At 39.0% G+C, this 19,961-nt stretch overlaps 3 protein-coding genes across 5 annotated transcripts in view; 1 reads left to right on the forward strand and 2 right to left on the reverse strand.

Moving 5' to 3' along the window:
- The window catches only part of LOC132960900 (zinc finger protein GLIS1), a 75,146-nt gene extending 70,486 nt beyond the window's left edge, over positions 1–4,660 (forward strand). For both annotated transcript variants that reach the window (XM_061033270.1, XM_061033271.1), the window contains exons 9-11: positions 1,462–1,604; positions 2,394–2,549; positions 3,309–4,660. In XM_061033270.1, the coding sequence (XP_060889253.1) occupies positions 1,462–1,604; positions 2,394–2,549; positions 3,309–3,445 (436 nt within the window). In that variant the 3' untranslated portion in view covers positions 3,446–4,660. The remainder of the gene's footprint in view (positions 1–1,461; positions 1,605–2,393; positions 2,550–3,308) is intronic.
- elovl8b (ELOVL fatty acid elongase 8b) lies at positions 4,546–7,927 on the reverse strand. Of its 2 annotated transcripts, none has more exons than XM_061033273.1 (8): positions 7,728–7,927; positions 7,504–7,561; positions 6,795–6,982; positions 6,512–6,592; positions 6,275–6,331; positions 6,056–6,170; positions 5,068–5,195; positions 4,546–4,980 (listed from the first exon to the last, which is right to left on the reverse strand). In XM_061033273.1, exons 2-8 carry the CDS (start codon positions 7,559–7,561, stop codon positions 4,816–4,818), a joined length of 792 nt encoding a protein of 263 aa, XP_060889256.1. In that variant the 5' UTR covers positions 7,728–7,927; the 3' UTR covers positions 4,546–4,815. The 2 variants fall into 2 exon arrangements, with proteins under 2 accessions (XP_060889256.1, XP_060889255.1); XM_061033272.1 differs by having other exon boundaries at positions 7,642–7,927.
- Positions 7,928–8,373: 446 nt separating this feature from the next.
- mutyh (mutY DNA glycosylase) lies at positions 8,374–18,338 on the reverse strand. Its single transcript, XM_061034803.1, has 26 exons — positions 17,998–18,338; positions 16,289–16,357; positions 16,032–16,198; positions 15,654–15,850; positions 15,472–15,556; positions 15,016–15,135; positions 14,807–14,888; positions 14,495–14,624; positions 14,051–14,128; positions 13,824–13,950; positions 13,326–13,374; positions 13,154–13,281; positions 12,727–12,857; positions 12,499–12,538; positions 12,341–12,414; positions 12,221–12,262; positions 12,057–12,128; positions 11,419–11,532; positions 11,234–11,331; positions 10,309–10,453; positions 10,080–10,167; positions 9,824–10,006; positions 9,511–9,656; positions 9,263–9,412; positions 8,881–8,931; positions 8,374–8,771 (listed from the first exon to the last, which is right to left on the reverse strand). Exons 1-26 carry the CDS (start codon positions 18,186–18,188, stop codon positions 8,625–8,627), a joined length of 2,904 nt encoding a protein of 967 aa, XP_060890786.1. The 5' UTR covers positions 18,189–18,338; the 3' UTR covers positions 8,374–8,624.
- Positions 18,339–19,961: the final 1,623 nt, after the last annotated feature.

Here is a 19,961-nt window from a genome sequence, read left to right on the forward strand (position 1 = left end):
TTATACATTTGTGAGTTTGCACGTAAACCCCTTCATAAGGCCAACCCGGTCAAAAATTCTGCATCCGCCCTTCATGTAATTAAAAATACTTTGCATTGATTAGGTCAACAGCATATAATGCATTGGTTTCTGAGCATTAGAGGTTTTGCTCAAGGCTGTTGTGTTTCCTTTTGGCCTGGCCTAATGTTTCCCTTCAGTCTTTGTGCCAGGCTAAGCTAACCTTCTCATGGCTCTCGTCTCACATCAATAGTGCAGACATGAAAGTGGTATCCGTTTTCATTGAACTCCCAGCAAGAAGTGGTATTTATGAGAAAAATCAAAGTATTCCTTTAGAGAGATTCAATTCAGACTTGTGCTATTCTTATGGGAATGTCACTCCTCATGACCTAGCGAGACCTCAATGGGGACTTTTTATGCAAAGTTGACTCAGGTGTTTGAGGCATGTCTTAAAAGAGGTTTTATAATTCTACTAATGTTTGGACAACTTTGATTTGAGGTGGAATTCCCCTTAAAATACATGATGTTGTTCTCCAAATATTGAAAAACCCCTTGATGTGCACTCTGAACATTTTAAATAAATAACAACCACCATGATATCAGCATACTTTTGACGTTAGATGATATGTTTTAAAGAATGTGGTCTCTGCTGACAGCTTCAGCACAAACTCACTAAAGCATGCTGCAGAGTCTGCGAGTTGTTGAACCAGTTTAGCTTTAATGCTAAGTGGTGGATAGTCCATCAGTTGGTATTATTGTAATATTCAACCATTCTCTCTGATCTCGATGTTGTGGTTGTTTTAGCGCACAGTGTAACTCTCAGATGTTTTGACAGTCATGCTCCACTTTAAAGAACTTTGAGATTTAAGACCACTGAACTAGAACTTTATTTAAATGATCAATACCCACAAAAAGATGCTGCTGCGGTGACGAGAGTTGTTCTGTAGGCTCTTAGAGTCCACAAAGTCACAAACATGTCAGCTTTATATTTCTTCTTTCTCAAAAAGGCTTTCATGTAAACACTATTATGCTTTATTCTCTCCACACAAAGCCTGTAGTTTCTGAAACTGTGGGCTGTGTGTGTGTGTGTGTGTGTATGCGTGCGTGTATGCGTGCGTGCGTGCGTGTGTGTGTGTGTAAAGAGGGGGTTGGTTTTACTTGAATGCACACTCTGCTGTTTGTTGACTTAAGATCATAATATGTGGTAAGAGGACGATTACATGTGGGGAGCCCAAGTTTCCACAGCCCTGGAACGTTTCTTCCTCTGTATGTTTAGGATCTCTAAAATGCTCTGCTGGGTTTGTCAGACTGTGTGGTTACCGAGCCAGTGTGTAGCACCGGTTTTGATTGGGACGTCACAAAGCATGAAGGATTTTATTGAAATATGATTGAGATTGTCTATAAAAGGAACAGATCTAGATGTCTAAATGTACAAATCAACCATGAATCCTGTGTCTCCTCCAGGTTGTCGGGTCCCCTCCTGTCTCCAGGGATGAAGGGAACAGGGACGCCTCCTCCACCTCCTCCTCCTTCACTGGAGAAACAGCACGTCCACCCTCAACACAAGCCCTATTCTCACTATCACCACCATCAGCCTTCCAATGACGGTAAGACCGACCCAAAGACGTCCTGCTGAATAGCTTGTTTCAGGAAATCTGCTTTGACTTGAATTTGAAAAATGTTCATTGGCGTTTCAATTTAATATCCTGATGTTTTTATCCTGTGGCAGGTGGTTCAGAAACATGTAGCCGGGTGGTATTACTTTCATATAACTTCCTATAAGAGCGCCCCTGTGTCCTTTTTTCAATCGCTTACTGTAGAAGCAGACCCACATGAAAGGCCTTGCAGGGAGGAAGTCGTCTCTCAGAGCAGCAATTCTGCCCCCGAGTGTTTTTAGGACGTAGGAAGATTAGAGTCATAGAGACAGAACAGGGAAAACCACACGCCGGAAGCCTTTTCCCTGCGCAGAATTAGCCAACGATATGCTGGCTCATGTATTCATCTGTCTCTCAAAGCACCAACATGGCTCGCTCAGCTGTCAGTCCAGAGCTTTTTTTTCCTAATGCCTTAAACACAGTTTTCCCTGTAAAGATCTACACATGGACGTCTCTGTAACCACGCCGCGGTCGGGGAGTTGCGTAAAAGTGTTCCACGATAGACTGCTTTCCTATTATTGTGACTCCTGCGGTCGTACAGACTGAGACCATTGGGACACATGTTGCATACTATGGGGCTGGAACAGTTAGAAAAAGCACAAATATAGTATTGTCATAAATTTGAGATCCACATCAGGTTTCAGCTGGATGGAGGGGATGCTTACTTACATCTGAAGCAATCAACCATACACACTGGTGGCAGTCGATCAAGTCTGGCTTCTATTTTTCTCTGTCTCCTAGAATACCAGGCTAGCTTCCAGAGCTGCTTCCACTTCGGAGACTCGTACAGGATGGAGCAGACAGTCAATGGCGTCCACGTCCCAGGAGAATCTCACGCCTATAATTCCCATCAACACAACGGCTTCCACATGTCCACCAGCAACACGGGTACTCAAGGTGAGTCTTTTGCCAAATCCCAAGCTCAACCATGAAGCCCTTACCAATGAGTGCCCACAAACGTAAGTGTTGTCAGGTGTGCAGTGCGTGAGTGGTGTGAGAGTCTGTGAGGTCTTGAGATTGTTTAAAAAATGACGGCACATGCACAAAAAAAACAAGATGCTCCATTAAACATACTTTTTTTTTTTAAATCACACTTATTAAATACTACTTTAATATGCAAACATTTGTTTATAAATAGTGGGGGGCTGGGCAATCACGTTCTTCATGTTACCAAATTTGCAATGAACTCTGGGTAAATCCCATAGGTGAGTCGGCTGAAATGGGGACACACAGAAAGTGCAATTTGCCATTGTAAAATCTGCATCATCCCTCTCACACACATGACAAGTTCACAGTAGGATAGCAACTTCTTGACCTTCTATGTTCAGGTCTATTTGAACAATATACACTGTGTATACTACTAGCTGCACTTTATAATGACTGGTAGATCTGCTGATGCTGCTCTGTTTTTACACTACCTCTGCCACTCCATAGCATCCAGGCGTAAGATTAACAAAAATGGTTTTCACTGTGTACTGCTATATGATTGAAATGACAATAAGAAAATTTAAATAACTGACATGACACCAGTAGAAGGCATTTCATTTCATTTCTGCGAGTCTGTGATCGTGGAGATTGTGCCTTCATGCCAGAACCATAAAGGAACACCTGATTGATGTCATCAAATGCTAAACAAACTTATCTCATCTGTTCCAGGCTTCAGTATGACCCAGGAGCTTCAGGGCGGCACAGGGTGCCAGTTCTCCTCAAGCCCAGAGGAGAGCATCTTCTTCCAGGTGGGCAGCTTCGACCGCAGCCTGAGCCACATGTCTTCTGTCTACACAGAGACATAGAGCAGCACTGGAGCAGGGCATGCTTCAGCACACCTCCTCTACTAGTCTGCAGTCCAAGTCTTTCCACAGACATCTTATCACACCAGGAAAACCAGCAAGATGGAGCAGACATACACTTTTTACCTGACTCTCAATGGTTAAATTACAAATTACACTTTTCTAATCATCCACAGAGGCGAAACAAAGTGTCTCAAACTCTTTGAGTTGTACTCCTTACAGTATTGTCTGAACACCACTTATGTGAGCCTAGTTTCAGAAAATAACCCCAATTTGTGTTTGCTGCTTTTCCATTCTATAAAAGGGATAAACAGTTGATTTAACACATGATTGGTTTATGAGTACTAGCAACCACACAAAAAAAACAGAAATGATGTCATAGTGAGGTCATAGTGATGTCAGTGTTTCTGGAATGTAGTTCAGGATATTTTGAGATTTACACAGTGAGCCTTTGTTTCAAACTTACATTGGACCTGGAGATTCAAGTATGTGGGCATTAAACAGGCTTGGGGGGTTCTTATAAAAAGACATAGAGTTGCATTATGGGAATTGGAGGATTCAGTATTGTTGGAGCTTGACCTGTACTATAGACTCTTTCAATCTCTCTTGCATCATTCTGTGTTTAATCTTGCTCCTTTAAGTTCTGGATTTTAATAAACGTCCAATGTGTTATGAGCGGGAGACCCTTATGACCCTTTAAATGTAGCTTTTTGTCCAGCATATTTTGAATTTTAACTCACTTTAAATTAATGGAAGTAAGTTACATTTTTTTGTAATATGTTCCCTTCAACATTCCAGCATCCATATGATTTCTCTCTCTGGTGGAGAATAATTCAGTTCTCAAAGAATATATATCTGTTTTTTCAGCCTCAATATATTCACTGTAATTATTACAAAACTGCCATCTCTCCTCATCCTGTTTGTCTCTGTCATCTACATCTTTCAATCTGTTTTAGACTGAAGTGTAGACAAACTTATATCATTTTGCTGTGTTGTTGTAACAGTGAAAAAAAGGTGTTTGCATTTCCATATTCGTTATGTGATTTTTCTTTTTTTGGGATTCATCTCTGGAGGAAGGTCTGAACTCAATAATTCAGCAATAATACAGAGAAACCAACCTACTTTATTATTATGTGTAAAAATGTACAGTTTGTTTACAGCAGTCATTTGAATGTTTGTCATTTCTCTATTAAATAATAAATAATTGTATGATCATGATGAAGTGTGTGCCTCTATAGAAATTACAAAATAATGCTAAAGTTCATGTGGCTCACTTACACTTATTTCCCAGACATGTTGCTCCCTCTAGTGGAAGCTCATGAGTACTGCAGACAGACTTTGTTGGCTTCTTTCACAAAGTGTGTTTTTCAGTCCTATTTCTGCTTCTTCTTGTTGAGGTAGCTCTGATAGTAGAAGTTACTGAAGAGGATGATGAGGCTGATGCAGTAACCAAACACCACCATGTTCATGGAGTCGGGGTAGTCGCACTCTGTGAACAGGTTGTAGCCGGTGTGCACGAGGAACAGCAGAAACTGCACCTGGGGACGCAGTTAGGACAGCTCACATTGCTTTGTTTCAAGAAAAAAGGAGTCTGAATCTTCACAGTTCTTTAATGCTAGACTCACCAGCTGAAGAGACGTGAGGTATCTCTTCCACCACAGGTACTTCTGCATTTGAGGCCCGATGGCAGCGAGGCCGTAGTAAGAATACATCACGATGTGGACAAAGGTGTTGACCAGGCCGATGAAGAACGCTGCAGGAATGAGGTATAAACAAAAGAATGAACAAAATTTCAGGGCAGCTTTTACATTCTGATGGTGGAGTTTTAGAGTGTGAGGCAGCAGAATAACATTGTACAACTTTTTATTAGTAATATTTTAGTTTCGTTTTAGTTTAGTTTCAGAGCTTTATATTAAAAAAAGAAAGTGTAAGTAAGCGCTTGATATTTATGGAACAACTTCTAAGCAATGGACTCAGATAGCATTTGGCCATTAAGATAACATAATATGAATTATTACAACAAGCGGCAACTTTTATTTAAGTTGACGTTTTATTGCATCTGGTTTTTTTTCCATATTTATTCCAATAAATGCATGCTTCATGCTTTTGGTTTATAGTTTTGACTTAACTATCAGCATAGAAACAGAATGTACTTCACCCAGAAGTTTCAACTGAACGACAGACATCTTCAGATGAATCAGTAAATTAAAACCTGCACATATTATAAAAACATTATAAACTGGGCGAACTTCTTGATATTTTATTATGGCCCTTATTTATCAGACTTGTGTTTATTGCCCTCCCACAGTTAATATTAAATCCTAATGATATAGTTCTGTTATACAGCTTAACAGCTGCTCACTGTAGTTCAATGTTTCTCAATCAGGCATATTTGTTTAACTTTAAGATGGTGATGACTACACGTTTATGTAGTGAGTAGTAGAGTGACTCTCTGGGAACATGTCACTTCAAAAGTGTGCCTCATTCATTTCATTTCAATACATTTGGACAACAGTGGTAGTCAAACACTTGAGTACAACCATTTCTTTGTTAGCTTTGTTTTGACAATAAGAAACCTATTAAAACTCTAAGCCCATAACATAATTGTCTTACATTGTCCTCCTGCCACATACTTGGCTCCCGCCCACCAGTTGAAGATCATGGTGGCGTGATGGTAAACATGAAGGAAAGTCACCTGACTGTTCTTCTTTCTCAGGATGAAGAAGAACTGCTCATGGAGATGAACAGAGAAGACTCTTAAAGTTAACATTTCACATTTTTACACCTTAAATTTGCAGTGATGTTTTAAATGTTGTACCAAACACTGTGTACCGTGTCACTGAGCTCTATGACTTTGGAGAAGAAAAACCACCAGCAGACTCTGGCCATCTAGAAGCGGCACAGGATGGAGAAAAGTGAATTTTACACATTACTCATTTAACATCTGTATCTCTTGTGCTTCATACTGCATTGTTAGCTTTACTGTAAATGATGTCCTAAATGTGGCTTCTGTTTCATTAGATTTATGCACAAACACAATAAAGGGACTAAATGTGTAATGACTATTACCCTCATTGCGAGTGGGCTGGTGCTGTAGTCTACAGGCTGACAGAGGAGGCTGTAGTTTGAGAGCCAGGATGTGACCAGGAACTGTTAAATAGTCATAGAATTATTTAAAAAAGTACAACAGTCATGTTAGCATTTATATCATGAGGCAGAAAAGCCAAAGAGGAAGCAGAAACTCAAAGAATATAAACAGCATTTTGGAAACATGCCAACATGTCAGGTAAAAGCTGATGTTTCCATCAGCACTGTGTTTGATCTTTTACAACAAAAAGCAGCACAAACACACCTCGTAGAACATATAGGCAGACAGGCCGACCATGGCGAAGTTGTAAACAATGAGAACGAGTCTGAGGTCAACAGGTTGTCTGTTTTTCATCAGACGAGGGCCAAGCCAAACGGCAACCAGGTAAAGCAGGAAGATGATGGACACAGGGACAGGGGAGTAGACCAGCAGCCACGGGTCTGTCCTCTTATCTGACACATAACAGAGCTCTGCATCAGGAACTTCTGAGCATTATTTAGTCATTATTCCAGATACAACACATCTCTATAGAATTCAACAATCAGCTCTGTTTAAGGTCTTTCTTTATTTGTACTCTGCAATGACACATTCTTACATTTTTTGTGATGTTTCAGTGTTTCGCACCGAATACATGTTCAAAAATCCTAAAATATTTTATTCACAGAAATATTAAGAAATGTCAGATTCTGTCTCATATTGACAAGAACTTAATAATTATCTAGCCATTTCACTTCGCATTCTGTCTCCTACTCTAACAAGATAATAGACATAAAACTAAGTTATGGGGACAAATCATGTGAAAAGTCACAAAGCATTCATTGTCATGGCAGGTCGGGGAGCACATCTGCAGCTCCAAAGTCCCACACACTGCCTGTTTTTTTTACAACTGGATATGTCTTCTATGATGCAAAAATGTGCTGCAAAACTCAAGCTTGACTTGAATATATTGGTAAAAAAATAATTATTACCATACCTCCATTGTCCACTATTCTCTGGTGCACAGAGAGGACAGTTTGCCATGCAGAAGCCATCTGAAAACGTAAAGGAATTGAATTAATTCAAGAGGAAACAAATTCAAATCTGCAGAGATTACAGGCAAAAACCGACTCACTAATAAACACGTTGCAAAGCGTTCAGATACTGGAGGACCTTTGGACACTTTCTTTGGCAAGCAATTCTGAGCAAAGTTTAATTTACAACCCGCCCTGCATTCAGCCTGACCCAGATCTTCTCCTTCTTCTTCTGTGGTGAATTAATGACGTCAGACCAGTCGGACCAGCAGCACAGGAAACAGAGCTGCTGCAAGAGAAGCACTGTTAAAATTCAGGTTCGTCTTCTTCTGTTTCAGTAACCTTGAATGTAAGAAAGTATGTAGAAAACGACTTGGATCACTTCCTGTTTTTTTTCTTCTTTTTTTTTTTAAATAATCGGTTGTTACATGTTCAGCCCAACAGAGGGCGCTTTTTCCATGCGAAACTTTATGGACCGACTGTCATTACTTCATTTTTCACTGGTTGATTTGGTGCTTTATATTTGTAAACCGTGATTTTATAATGCCATATATATATATATATATATATATATAATACATAAATACCCTTTCTATATGTCTCCCACTCTTCAAGATAACAGAAGTTAAACAGGGCTATGCTGACATATATATATATATATATCGGTATATGTATATATAGATACTAGGTTTTTACAGATAGTAAAACTTGTGACACTAAGCACTTTAACCAATACTCTTGTCCTTCTCGTTTTCAAACTATCTTTTTGAACTCACATGCTTTAAGCCAAACCATGCACCAGTCCTAAATTAAAATATAAGATAACATAAAACTAAAGCAAAGTGATATTATTTATTTTGTACAGTACATTTTTATTTGGATAAGATATTATGATTTTCAAACAGTTTAAAAACACACACACACACAGCTGACACAAAAAAAGAAAAAAGTAACTATATGTTAAAATACATTGAGAAACATGATCATATAAGGTATTAGGTCACAAGTACAAAACAGGAAAATAATAGAAGCAACAGAGAGACAAAAAGAAAGATAAAAATGCACAGAGACGGACTCTCACACATCAATCAGATTCGTCTTTAACCGTCTTAAAGAAGGAGCTGAGGGAGAGCTGTCTGCTGCTCATGTTAGCTGCACCCAGTTTGGTTTTTTTTGTGGTTTGATGTTTCTTTTCATTCTTCATGTTGGCTTGTTTTTTCCTTTTTCCATCCTGAGCGAGAAAAGCAAAGACAAATGATAATTGTGGAATTCTTTTTTTGTGTACAGGATTTGGCATAAGGTACACTTTTAGGTATCTAGGCATACAGTGAAGTCCTTACCTTTAATGTTTGTTCTTTTTGACTGTCTACAGAATCACAAAGCTTCACAATCTGCAGGAGAGAAAACATGATCGGCATGTTGATTTTTTGGCATTTTTAATAAAACACTTCACATTAAAAGATTTACACACTCCTGCTGTCAACATACTGTATTTTTTTTGTCATTAAAGGATTTAAAGCCAGGGAGCCCCTTTCCAAAACTGTAGTACAAACCTGTAATGAGAAATGGGAGACTACAAAAAGCATCTCCGTGTTGCAAGAGCTTTCTGCTGTGCTTTCTGTGTGAGATAATCAAGTCTATTTCTGGTGCAGCAGGTACTGTTATCCAATCCACACGCACACACACGCACACACACACACACTGAGTGAACAAAATAAAAACCTTTTTTACTCCGGTGGACACAGCAGCTTCCTGCAGAGCTGATTTGGTAAGCCACTGTGCATTTTCAGTTGGTGTTTGTGTGTCGCAGTCCTTCAAACTCAGACTGTGAACCACATATGTCTGGTGAATGTGAGAGAAGATGTGAACAACCTGCAAAGAGCCAATCGGTGATCAATCACAAGGAGCTAAAACAGGGTCATATTTAGTTTAATTTGCAGAAAACTCTGGCTATAACAGATCACCCTCACCTCTCCCACACACTTGAAGTTACTTTCAGTCAGGTTGATCCCCACTAAGGTGCTGATCTCTGCACACAGCGCCCTCTTGTGTTTCACCTCAGATTTTTTCTCTTCCAACAGAAGACTCGGAAACTCCCACAAGCCTGCAAGCAAACCTGTAAAGAAACAGAAATACATAAACACTATTTTTTAACCACATCAGAACTTATCTACCTGCTTTCATTTTGCGTATTTTGTATTTCTTGAACGGTCTTACATTAAAATAAAATACATTTTTACCAAAACTCAATCTGCGAGGAATATATTTAAAGCTGCCACTGACCTTTGTTTGGTCTCTGTGTGAGCAGGTACTCGTCCTCCCCATCCTCCCCCGTTCTGATCACCACACAGGTCAGTGTCCGCTCCACACGAGGAGGCTTCTTCGCCGGCTTCCTGGGGAAGTTCTGAACACCCAACTTGTCATCCCAGGGCTCAGAGGGACACAGTGGACATGTCCCGCTGTTTACTGAAGCAGAAGAGAGTCCTTCAATATGATATCTTGACTAGATGAAGGTGTGAGAGTTCAGAGTGACACTTACCACACTCTTCTATGTCAGGCAGGGTGGATGGTTTTCTGTCCAGCTTCCCCAACAGCTTCTGGGACTTTTTCTCTTGTTTGGCATGAACCTGCAAATGTAAACATGGTTTAAATCCACCTCCATGTACACTATAATGAAAGACACAAATAATAATGGTAGCACTAGTATCTACTTCCTTTAAAAATCAAGCACAAACCAGTAAAGATACCTATGTGCACTGGTTTAGTACCTTGCTGTAGGAGCGGCAGTGAGTCTGTACGGGACACTGGCTGCATAGTGGTCCTTTAGGCGTGCAGACTCGAGCTCCCAGCTCCATCATAGCTTGGTTAAAGTCTCCAGGTCTCTCAGGATCAACCAGCTTGTTAACTAGACTCCTGAAATAAATGAAAATGTATCTTGAGAAGCTCTATTTGGAGAACTTTAGTATAAACTATGTTAATATTTACAAAGACTTCCTTAGGTATTGAATACTTATTTTTAATTCTGTGATCTGATCATGTAAAAATGATCTTTATTTTCAAAGTTCAGAGAGTCTATTCATATTGAAATAAATGTAAGCGGGTAAGTGTAATGCAACTTTCAGCACAAAATCTGCAATTAAGGATAGAAAATAAGGAAGAGGCACTAAACTTGCTCGACTGAAAAAACTTTCGGTTTCCTCTTAAGACCAGTTCTGTGTGAAATTCATTGTTTTAACACATGGAAGATATCTTCAACTAATCTCACCTCAGATCTAATTAAATCTATCTATGTTATCTATTCTGTTTAATGTGTATTTCTGAGCTTTCTTGTCTGTGCTGCTGTAACGCCTGAATTTCCGATCTGGGGATCAATAAAGTACTATCCTATCCTATCCTATCCTAAATGATGATGTTTGCTTTTATCTGAGGAAACATCCAATTCACAGGAATACTCTTTGTAGACTTCAAATAAACTGCACCACAGGTAAGTTTGTTCATAAAAGCAGAGAAACTCAAAGAGAAGCTCATGACTGAACAGTGAGGAGGTGTCCCTCAGTGTCAGTAGAGCTGACACAAGCAGGCAGTAAAATAAAATAAAAAAACATAACATAACATGGATAAAAATTAAAGCAGGTGTTGCAATCAAAGTCAAAACTTAAGACTCATTGGGGATATTTTAAGGTTGAATCTCACCAGAGAGCTTCTGTTACTGGAGGACTTGTGCTGTCAGCTCCGATTGCCCTCAGGCGACACAGCACCCGAATCACATTTCCATCCACAGCTCCAGTAACCTAGACATCAGATATCTTTGGATAAATGATACAATGCAGCGATGGAGATGTGTTTCTCCAGGTGTTTTTGTGTTTTAGACGACCGACCTGGCCCAGGGAGATGGAGCCGATAGCTGCAGCGGTGTAGCGTCCCACTCCAGGCAGCTGTTTCAGCAGACTGTCAACTGTGTGAGGCATCTGTCCTTTCAGCTCCGACACCACCTGTTAGGACCAGTAATACAATTTACACCCCAATATTTCTCATTTACGTCAGTAAATGGCTCACATAATAAAGCTAAATGTTTGAAGAAATCTATGGAATGTATGAAAAATCATTGGATTGTAAATATCAAATATAGTATCATAATCATAAATATAGTATAGCAAATTGTATATAGATAGATTGTATATATAGAGAGATTATAAGGAACACAGGAATTTAATTTAATAAATATTCATTATTGAGCTGTGGAAAAGGGGTAGGATTAAATAAATGTCATACTTCCTACTCCTTTTCAGGCATATCAATTGAATATATGTAATTTGCTTTTTCTTTTTCTTTTTTTGTGAAATAATTTAAACATTGTTTTTTGTTTATTGTATTTTCGTGCTTTTCATTTTGTTTTGTATTTTTTATATGTTTGATTTTATTTGATATGTCTGAAATAAATTTAATCAATCAATCAATCTGGAAGTGAACAGAATAAAATGCAGTTTCACTCGGAGCAGATTTACAGATCACTGACCTTCTGAGATCCTTCATGCAGTCGTTTTCCTCTAGAATAGTAGCCAAGACCCGCCCACATCTGGTTCACTTCCTACACACGAACCACAGAGATGATTTCTTTTATCTTTTTTTTTTTTTTTTTTTAATCCTCATCAAATAAAGTTACTGCTTTTTATTCATCACCTCTAGTGTTGCAGCTGCAAGATCCTGCACAGTGGGCCACCGCTGAAACACGGAGAAGAAAGAATTTAAAAGCACATATCATATGAACAACAATGAATATATCACAACAAACAAGCCCACCTTCATCCATTTGTTGTAGTAGTCTATTACTGTGGCAACCTGGGTCTGTTGCAGCATGACTTCTGACACCCACACTATAAAAAAAAAAGAGAAAACTTTATGTGAAGGAAATCAGAAGCTGTTGGAAACGTGATAATAACAAGAATATGTTTTCTTACCTGCGTAAGTCCTGATGTTGAGGTTTGACTCTGTCACAGCCTGAACAAGAACACAAGGAGGAGAAAGACTTTCAACAAACCTGTGATAAAAGCATCCTTATTTATTTATTTTTCTAAGTTTGATTAATGCTGCAGAGCAAACTGAAGTTACTACACAACTTTCTGTACTTTCATTACAACGTATCATTTTAAAAAAGGTAAACAAAAGTGAAAAAAGTTCTTATTTACCAGAGTCCTCCATGGCAGCTCTCTTTTCTCCTTGTCATACCAGTTGAGGAGGTGAGAGCGCAGCAGCACAACATCAGCAGGATCAGGGAAAGTGTGGTATGTTGACAGTGCAGAGTCATTTTTGGTGTCTTCTGGTTGACCACAAACATCATTTTCATTCAATTAACAATATTCATTAGAATATATGCTTGTTGGAACTACTTTAAAAAAAACAGTTGATTACAAGAGAGCTTCCAGGATACAGGGGGGTGATTTGTTCAGAGGTTCATTTTTATACATGTTTACATTACTTATTTGCATATTGTTTATAATCTTATCAATACGTCGTCAAAGTCTGCACGACCACCAAGGTGAATCTCAGTGAGGATCTTTACAGACAACACATCGTATCAATGTTGTATGTGTCTCTCCTTCATAAAGTACCTACCTTCTTTCACAGCTGTCTCTGACTTTTTCCGCTTTGCTGTTCCTTTTTTTACCATCTCCAGCCCGACTCTCTTTCCTTTGTGCATCACTGAACGTAACTTGCTCATAACCACATTACAAACTAAGCGACTTTATTCATTTCTTGTCTCATAGCATGGGCTGTAGGTGTTTACATCTCGCTCCCGCCACGTTGAGGACGAGAGTCGCTGCTCATCCAATCAGCTGCATGGAAACAAGGGGACGGACGCAAAACGTCATATCCGGTAGGAGGGTCTAAATTTAAAGTTACGTAAACCCAATAACGTGTGGTTGTGGGAGAATCATGACATTTTTCGTCAATAACATAGTATGTTTATATTTACCCTGAATTATGTTTTCATTCTATATTGCTTATTCAAATTGCCACTGATTTTTTTGTTGTAGAATATTTATTTATTTACAACAACAAAGTATATAATTGTTTTACAATTACTCAAATAAAAAGGAAGCAGGTAATGTAACAGAAAATATTCAACTTTGACTTACAAATATATTTGTTTAATTTTCCAACATTTTCACACAAATCTGCGTCATAATTAGAGTTGTTCCCCCTTTCATCCCTCAGATTTGTCACCATCCAAACCTGGAGAGAAAAGATTGACAAGTCAACTACAAATATCAAGACTTAGTACAGAGAACATTTGAACAGCATGAAGAGAACAAATTACAACCTTTACCATCACTTATGTTTAGGTTGTTAGTAAGCAGAGATTCTGCTTGTGTTTCATCCTTATTCATGTACAAAGTTTCAGCTTTATGCTGCAGAAAAGGGTGATTAAATCAGTTAGTGCTGTGTTCATGCAGCTTCCACATTGACCATTTAACTAATCACATCAATATATCAATATGTAAAGCTTACCATAAAGGCTTCAAACAATGTACAACCCATGACTCTCTGGACTTGTTCCTCTATGACGGGGTATTCTCGGACAAAGTGCTGGTTAAGATGATTGTAAAGACATTCAGTGTTAGTGCTTATGTACATTTTGTGTTTGATTATAGGTTTACATTTGAACGATGCAGCCCTATACTGGACACAGTGACAAACATAAAATATGTACATACAGAGCCTTTTGCTCTATTTCTTTCAGGGATGCAGATTTATTTTTATTCTACATTAGAAATAACAAAGATCACTTGTATTGGCTGAGCAGCATTGAACTGTTAATTCAAATCTCAATTTAAGGGCATCTTATTGGAAGAATGAAATACAAATGTAACCTTAATCTTAGCAAGTCAATACACATATAGGCTGTGTAGAAACAAACACTTCTGACTGTCTTTTGAGAACAAGCATGTGTACCTCCAAGGCCATACTGGCTTGTATCTGGGCATCGGTGTGCTCTCTGTTTCCCAGAGTGTGAAGAAGATGTTGGATCACTCCAAGAGAGAGAAGCTCTCGAGAAACGTCTGGACTGTCCTCGGCCAGCAAGCTTCAACACAAAGAGCAGCCTTAACTATAACACTGAGGCAATTCAAGTCATTTTGTCAGTAAACGTGTTACATACATCCAATTGATATGACAGATTGGATTTACACATTACTTTATAGGAAGATTGACATGTGTAACTGTGATAAACTATTTTTTTCTTTTCCAGGTATATAGGAGGCATACCGTATAGTTTTAGCTGCAGCAGCTTGTTGCACAAAAACAGGTAGAGATCCAGTCCTCTTGATTATCTCAGGCTCAGATGGGACTGTATACATAAAAACGTAATAGAAATAGGAAATATTTCGTATTATGGCTTCTGCAATTGAGTATTCTATTACATAAATAATTTACTAGACTTGAGAAACAAATAATTTTATGGGCCAAAATGTTACCCTCTGTATTCAGCTGGTGCTTCTGTAATTCTTCCTTAGTAGGCCTCAGCAAAGAAACCAGTCCACTGAGCAGCACGGGCCTCACATCATAAGACGTCAGGAGTAAGATCAGATTTGTAGCTGCCAAAACATTCACAGGTAGACAATTGTAAAATGTTAAATGGACTTGAACTTGTATAGCACTTTTCTAGTCATACAGCGCTTTTTACACTGCAGGTCACATTCACCAAATCACACCACATTTACACACTGATACAGATGCTGCTATATAAATTGCCAGTTGTCCGTAGATCCTTGTAAAGAGTCTTATCTTTTCTAATTTCAGATGCTGTAGTTGATCTCTGACCCAGTGTTTAAAGGAGTGTAGGGCTGGGTGCTTACTAATAAGAAACAATACATCAGCCACACCAGAAGTTTACTGACATGCTGTTTGAAACTTGTTCTCTGCTTAGTTACCTTCATCTTGAACCTCAACGTGCAGGGACCTGAGCATATTCAGCAGAGGCTCTATAATGCTGTGATGGGCTGTATTCATTTTGAACTGTGAGAGAGGACATTGAGACATACTTATATACTGTATATACAAAGTAAATCTACATTTTCTTTAAAGCTTTGATTAGTGTGCACTCTTACTTTACCTGCACAGTGCGTAAGGTGCATATGACCAGCTGCTGGACCTTTGGGGAGGAACAGGTCATGAGAGCAATCAGACTTTTGTAGATCTGGATTTGATATTTAGGGTTTCCATGGGACAGGGTCTCCAGGAGGGCCCGAGCTGTCTCTTGGGTTTTGTCTGTGTTTGACGTAGCCAAGAACTCTGCTATGGCTTTCACACCTGGAAAAAAAAGAACAAAAAACTAAACTAGATCAAGTACTTTGATAATCTATACAGAAAGATGTCTTGTACTTTCCACTGAAGGTAACGTATCTGCATGAGATTAAATAAAGCTGTATGCAATGCACTTATCAAATGTGTAGTGTACGGAGCAGGTTTTTTTGTATTCCATGAAAATTACCATTGCTCTCACAGATGAACTCTTTGTACTTTCGACCAGCATTTGAAACTGTGTGCAGGAGACGGAGGGCCTCTGCCTTCTCCTCCTCTTTACTTTTAGGGTGGCTTAAGATCTCCAGCAGAGTGAGAACACCTCCATCCTCAAGGAACTCCATCAGGTACTGATCACTGAGGAATGAGAGAAAAAGGGGCCACTGATAAAGATTAAGAATGTGAGCACGGATAAAATATTTTGCAGAAGTACTTGGTCTGACTCACTGGCTTGATGCAGAAAGAAAAATCCCAATTGCATTCAGTTGCAGTCCCAAGAATGTCCCAAACATGTATCTGGAAATTCAGTTAGGGGCTAGGTCTAGGACTAGGTTAACCCAAAACAGAAGCCTTATCTAAAGGAATTGCAGCCCCAAAGCAGTTTATTATGCATATACAGTATGTGCATTACAGGTGCAGGAAAAATAAAGTAATAAGTATGGATGAGGCTGAGAATTAATGCAAATACATCATTATCGCAATATGAGCATTTGTGATATACTAGGGGTGTAATGGTTTTTGTATAGTTTCTAACCATCACAATTCGGACCTCATGGTTTGCTCATAACTTTTTTCTCTCACTGTAATTAAACAAACAATGACAAAGAAGCAGTCACAACAAAACACATGAAGAAGAAGATGTATGTAATGTATGGTAAGAAGATGACAGGGCAGAGCTTGAAGACACACCTGCTTCTTTAAATCAGTTGTGTGGGGACACTTTGGGTTCACACTCACAGTGTGGTATTTCATTGGAAACACATCAAACATGCAAATGAATATTAGACCTCATCACCCAGATGTACCAGAACAAGGCAAAAGGTGCTGGACAGCTTATCCCTGCTGTATTTAAAAAGACTGGATGTGAAAGCAGAGATTGTCGAAGACATTACCAAAGTAATATATTTTAAAACTCGCGCGCATATGCACTAGTGGATGACCCCTGCTTCCAGCCCTGTTAAAACACATCCGGTGTGTACATAAGCTAGTCTGTGGTACCTGCTATTTATTGGCGCACATGAGCAGTGATTCGACACAAATAACCGCTGCACCCACTGTTCACTAACAACAGATGGATGGAGCTCCTCTGACACCTACAACTATGTGACTTCACATTTCATAAATCATATAAGAGTTACATTGCTCCTAACAGCTAGATTTGATTCTGTCTTATATTTAACATGGTATTTTTATATACAATATATAAACATTTTATATAGGCTACTGTATATATTTTATGTATTTTTTGAGAGATGTTTTTCGTTTCTGTTTTGCTTTTTATTTTGCATAATTTTGTTTTTCTGGCCTTTTTGTTAAACCTTTAATATATTAAAAGCTACCAACTATCACAGCTGGAAACAACACTGGAACAAACTGTAGGATAACTTGCACTGTTGTCGGTCTATAATAAATCAGAGAAACCTTGTATTTCGCTTCCAGAAATGTTGTTGCTTTTTTTTTCTTCTGTTGAACAAAACTCATACCGAACTGACCTCAAAACTGAGGGACAAACCGAACCATGACTTCTGTGAACCATTACACCCCTACAATATCCTCATGTAGTAAAAGTCACGATAAATAAGAAAACAGTTTGGTTTTTGACAGCTTTTTATGTTATATATTTTTATTTAGCCTATAGGATATTGTTTTAACTTTACATTTTATACCTTTCAATATTTCATCTTTAAAAAGTAACACAACAGAGTGGCAACATTTAAATATATTTTTTTTTATTCTTCAGGACTTAAAAAGTGTCCAAAGTCACAATTTAAAGAAACTACAAAAGGAAACGTGCCTTAATGATATACCTGTAACACAGTCCTAGGGTGGTCAATCAAGAGGGACCCAAACCACGCCCCCTGCACGGGCCATCCGCGCATTACCTGGGGTTTACGCCCCACATATTGAGAACCAATGCTTTAGATAATAAAGGATACGTGAGTCTCATCCATGTGGTGACTCGAGCCAAGAACAGGCTAGCGACCTGAGCAAACTCCAGCTCCAACTCATAAAATGTCTTCCCTGTGTTCTGAATCAGAAAGGTGTTCAACATGCGGCCGCGGACCGTCCTGTCCCCACGGTCCCATTCCCGGAGAAAGCTGCGAACTTTACCGAGCTTGCTCTTCATTTGTTGGCATATCAGGTCATCCTCCTCAAATTCAAATTAAACAATAAAAAGTTTTCCTGTGCGAGAAAAAAATCAAGGCTTGAGTTAATCTTCAAGCTCTTTAGTAAAAATCTTTAACTAGGCCAACCGAATAACTTGAATTACTGTTCAAAACCTCAAAACCTTTCGTGATCTGCTGGCTTGATGTGCTCCTGAGCTAAAGGACGGTTGCTAGGTGCAAATGCAAACACACACACTCCTTCCCCGCCCTCACCAAACACACACACACACACTCACAAATTACTTGACACAATTTGTCAGTGAGGGCTAGAGCCAATGCACTATTGAGGACCTTTTGAGACATCCAAAGGTTTTGGTGATGATTAATCTCTTCTATGTTGATAACTTCATGGCCCCATTAGACTGTAACTAAGCCTACTCTGTTGGCCTTTACATGTGGATTAAATATAGAATCAGATTTCGACTACATTGTTGTGGTAAACCCCCCTCTGGTGTGTGTGTTGATCCCTGGTTACATTTAGTTTTCTCCAGTTCTCCTGAATGTATGTGAGTAATGCGATCTCTTTTCTGAGTTCTAATCTGTACCATAGACTATATAATATTATTTACAGTCTATGGTCTATACGGTCTGTAGACATGCTACAGCATGTTTGGACAAGCTGAGGAGCCTTTAGAGACTGGCCAAACCAGCTTGGTTACAGGGAAATTGAAATAAACCAGCCTAGGAGGTCTGTGTTTTGTTTTTTTTGCATCATTTTAAGCAGGATGTTTTTGGGGGGGTGAAAAAAAGATTCTGTTATATGTTGCTTAGTTTAGGATGATGCCATGTAGGGCATCTTTGCCATAAACATGACACTTGGGTGTCCCAGAAAATGTTCCTTGTCATGTTTTTTAAATCCTTAGAGCATGTCTCCATTTTATTTGAACTGATATTTCATATGGATTCATTGATTAGTTTGACCCTAGAGGAAGTATATGGGGAAGAAAATTGATCTGAGCACTGAACCTACTTAAACCTCAGGACTAGGTGCAAGCTGAGACTGAACAGGATTCAAACCAGCTTAATGCCGTTCCTGTAAAGCAGTTAGGAGATAATCTGCAACTTTCCCCAGTGCTGTCTGAGTGCTATGGTGAGCTCCCAATCTTGATTAAAATCCCTAAAAAATTGTCACTTGTTATGAAGAAAGACAACTCTTCTGGTTATAAGCGTTTGGAATAATACCATGCAAAACCAATAATACCATTTTGAAATGAGCCTGAAGCAATCAAAAAATGATCGGGCGAGAATAAGAGCTATCTATATTTGTACATAGTAGTGGATTACATTTTTGACACCTTTTTGTATTCAATGGCTTTAGCTGAACATTTCTGATAAAAATGTTTGCATTTCAGTTACTTCTACACCTGAAAGATCAAAGTCACACTTTCCTCCGCCTACTGTATTCTCAAGTTGGCCTCCAGCTGGGGTCTGACAGAATTAGTGAACAAGTCTCCAAATATTTTTAGAGCCCCTCTACCAGAGGATCCCACTTTCAGACATCATGTTTTTTTCTATGAGTATTCCCTTTCAAATGGTGATGACGAACTAGAAGAAGATCTTCAATACTTGACGTGGACCTGTGAGGCGCTGGCCCGTTCTCCGGTTTGGACAGATCTTCCATATGGTCTGGTCAAAGCTCTTTTATCTCGCTCAGACCTTGTGGTACAAAACGAAACTGTCATTCTAAACGGACTGGAGAGTTTGGCAGCAGCTCAAGAGAACGCCACAATCAC

Source organism: Labrus mixtus, chromosome 3 (genome assembly GCF_963584025.1).
Source record: "Labrus mixtus chromosome 3, fLabMix1.1, whole genome shotgun sequence".
Taxonomy (NCBI): Eukaryota; Metazoa; Chordata; class Actinopteri; order Labriformes; family Labridae; genus Labrus; species Labrus mixtus.

Bases quoted from the DNA above. Each gene is read 5' to 3' on its own strand.
- elovl8b (XM_061033273.1), bottom strand. From the start codon at position 7,561: ATGGCTTCTGCATGGCAAACTGTCCTCTCTGTGCACCAGAGAATAGTG. The intron at 6,983-7,503 runs GTATGGTAATAA...GTTATGTGTCAG, and splicing joins GAGAATAGTGGACAATGGAG to ATAAGAGGACAGACCCGTGG. The intron at 5,196-6,055 runs GTAAGACAATTA...TCATTCCTGCAG, and splicing joins GTATGTGGCAGGAGGACAAT to CGTTCTTCATCGGCCTGGTC.
- mutyh (XM_061034803.1), bottom strand. From the start codon at position 18,188: ATGAAGAGCAAGCTCGGTAAAGTTCGCAGCTTTCTCCGGGAATGGGAC. The intron at 10,168-10,308 runs GTACTAAACCAG...TTACATTTGCAG, and splicing joins ACTGCCGCTCCTACAGCAAG to GTTCATGCCAAACAAGAGAA. The intron at 8,772-8,880 runs GTAAGGACTTCA...TTTCTCGCTCAG, and splicing joins AAAAAGAACAAACATTAAAG to GATGGAAAAAGGAAAAAACA.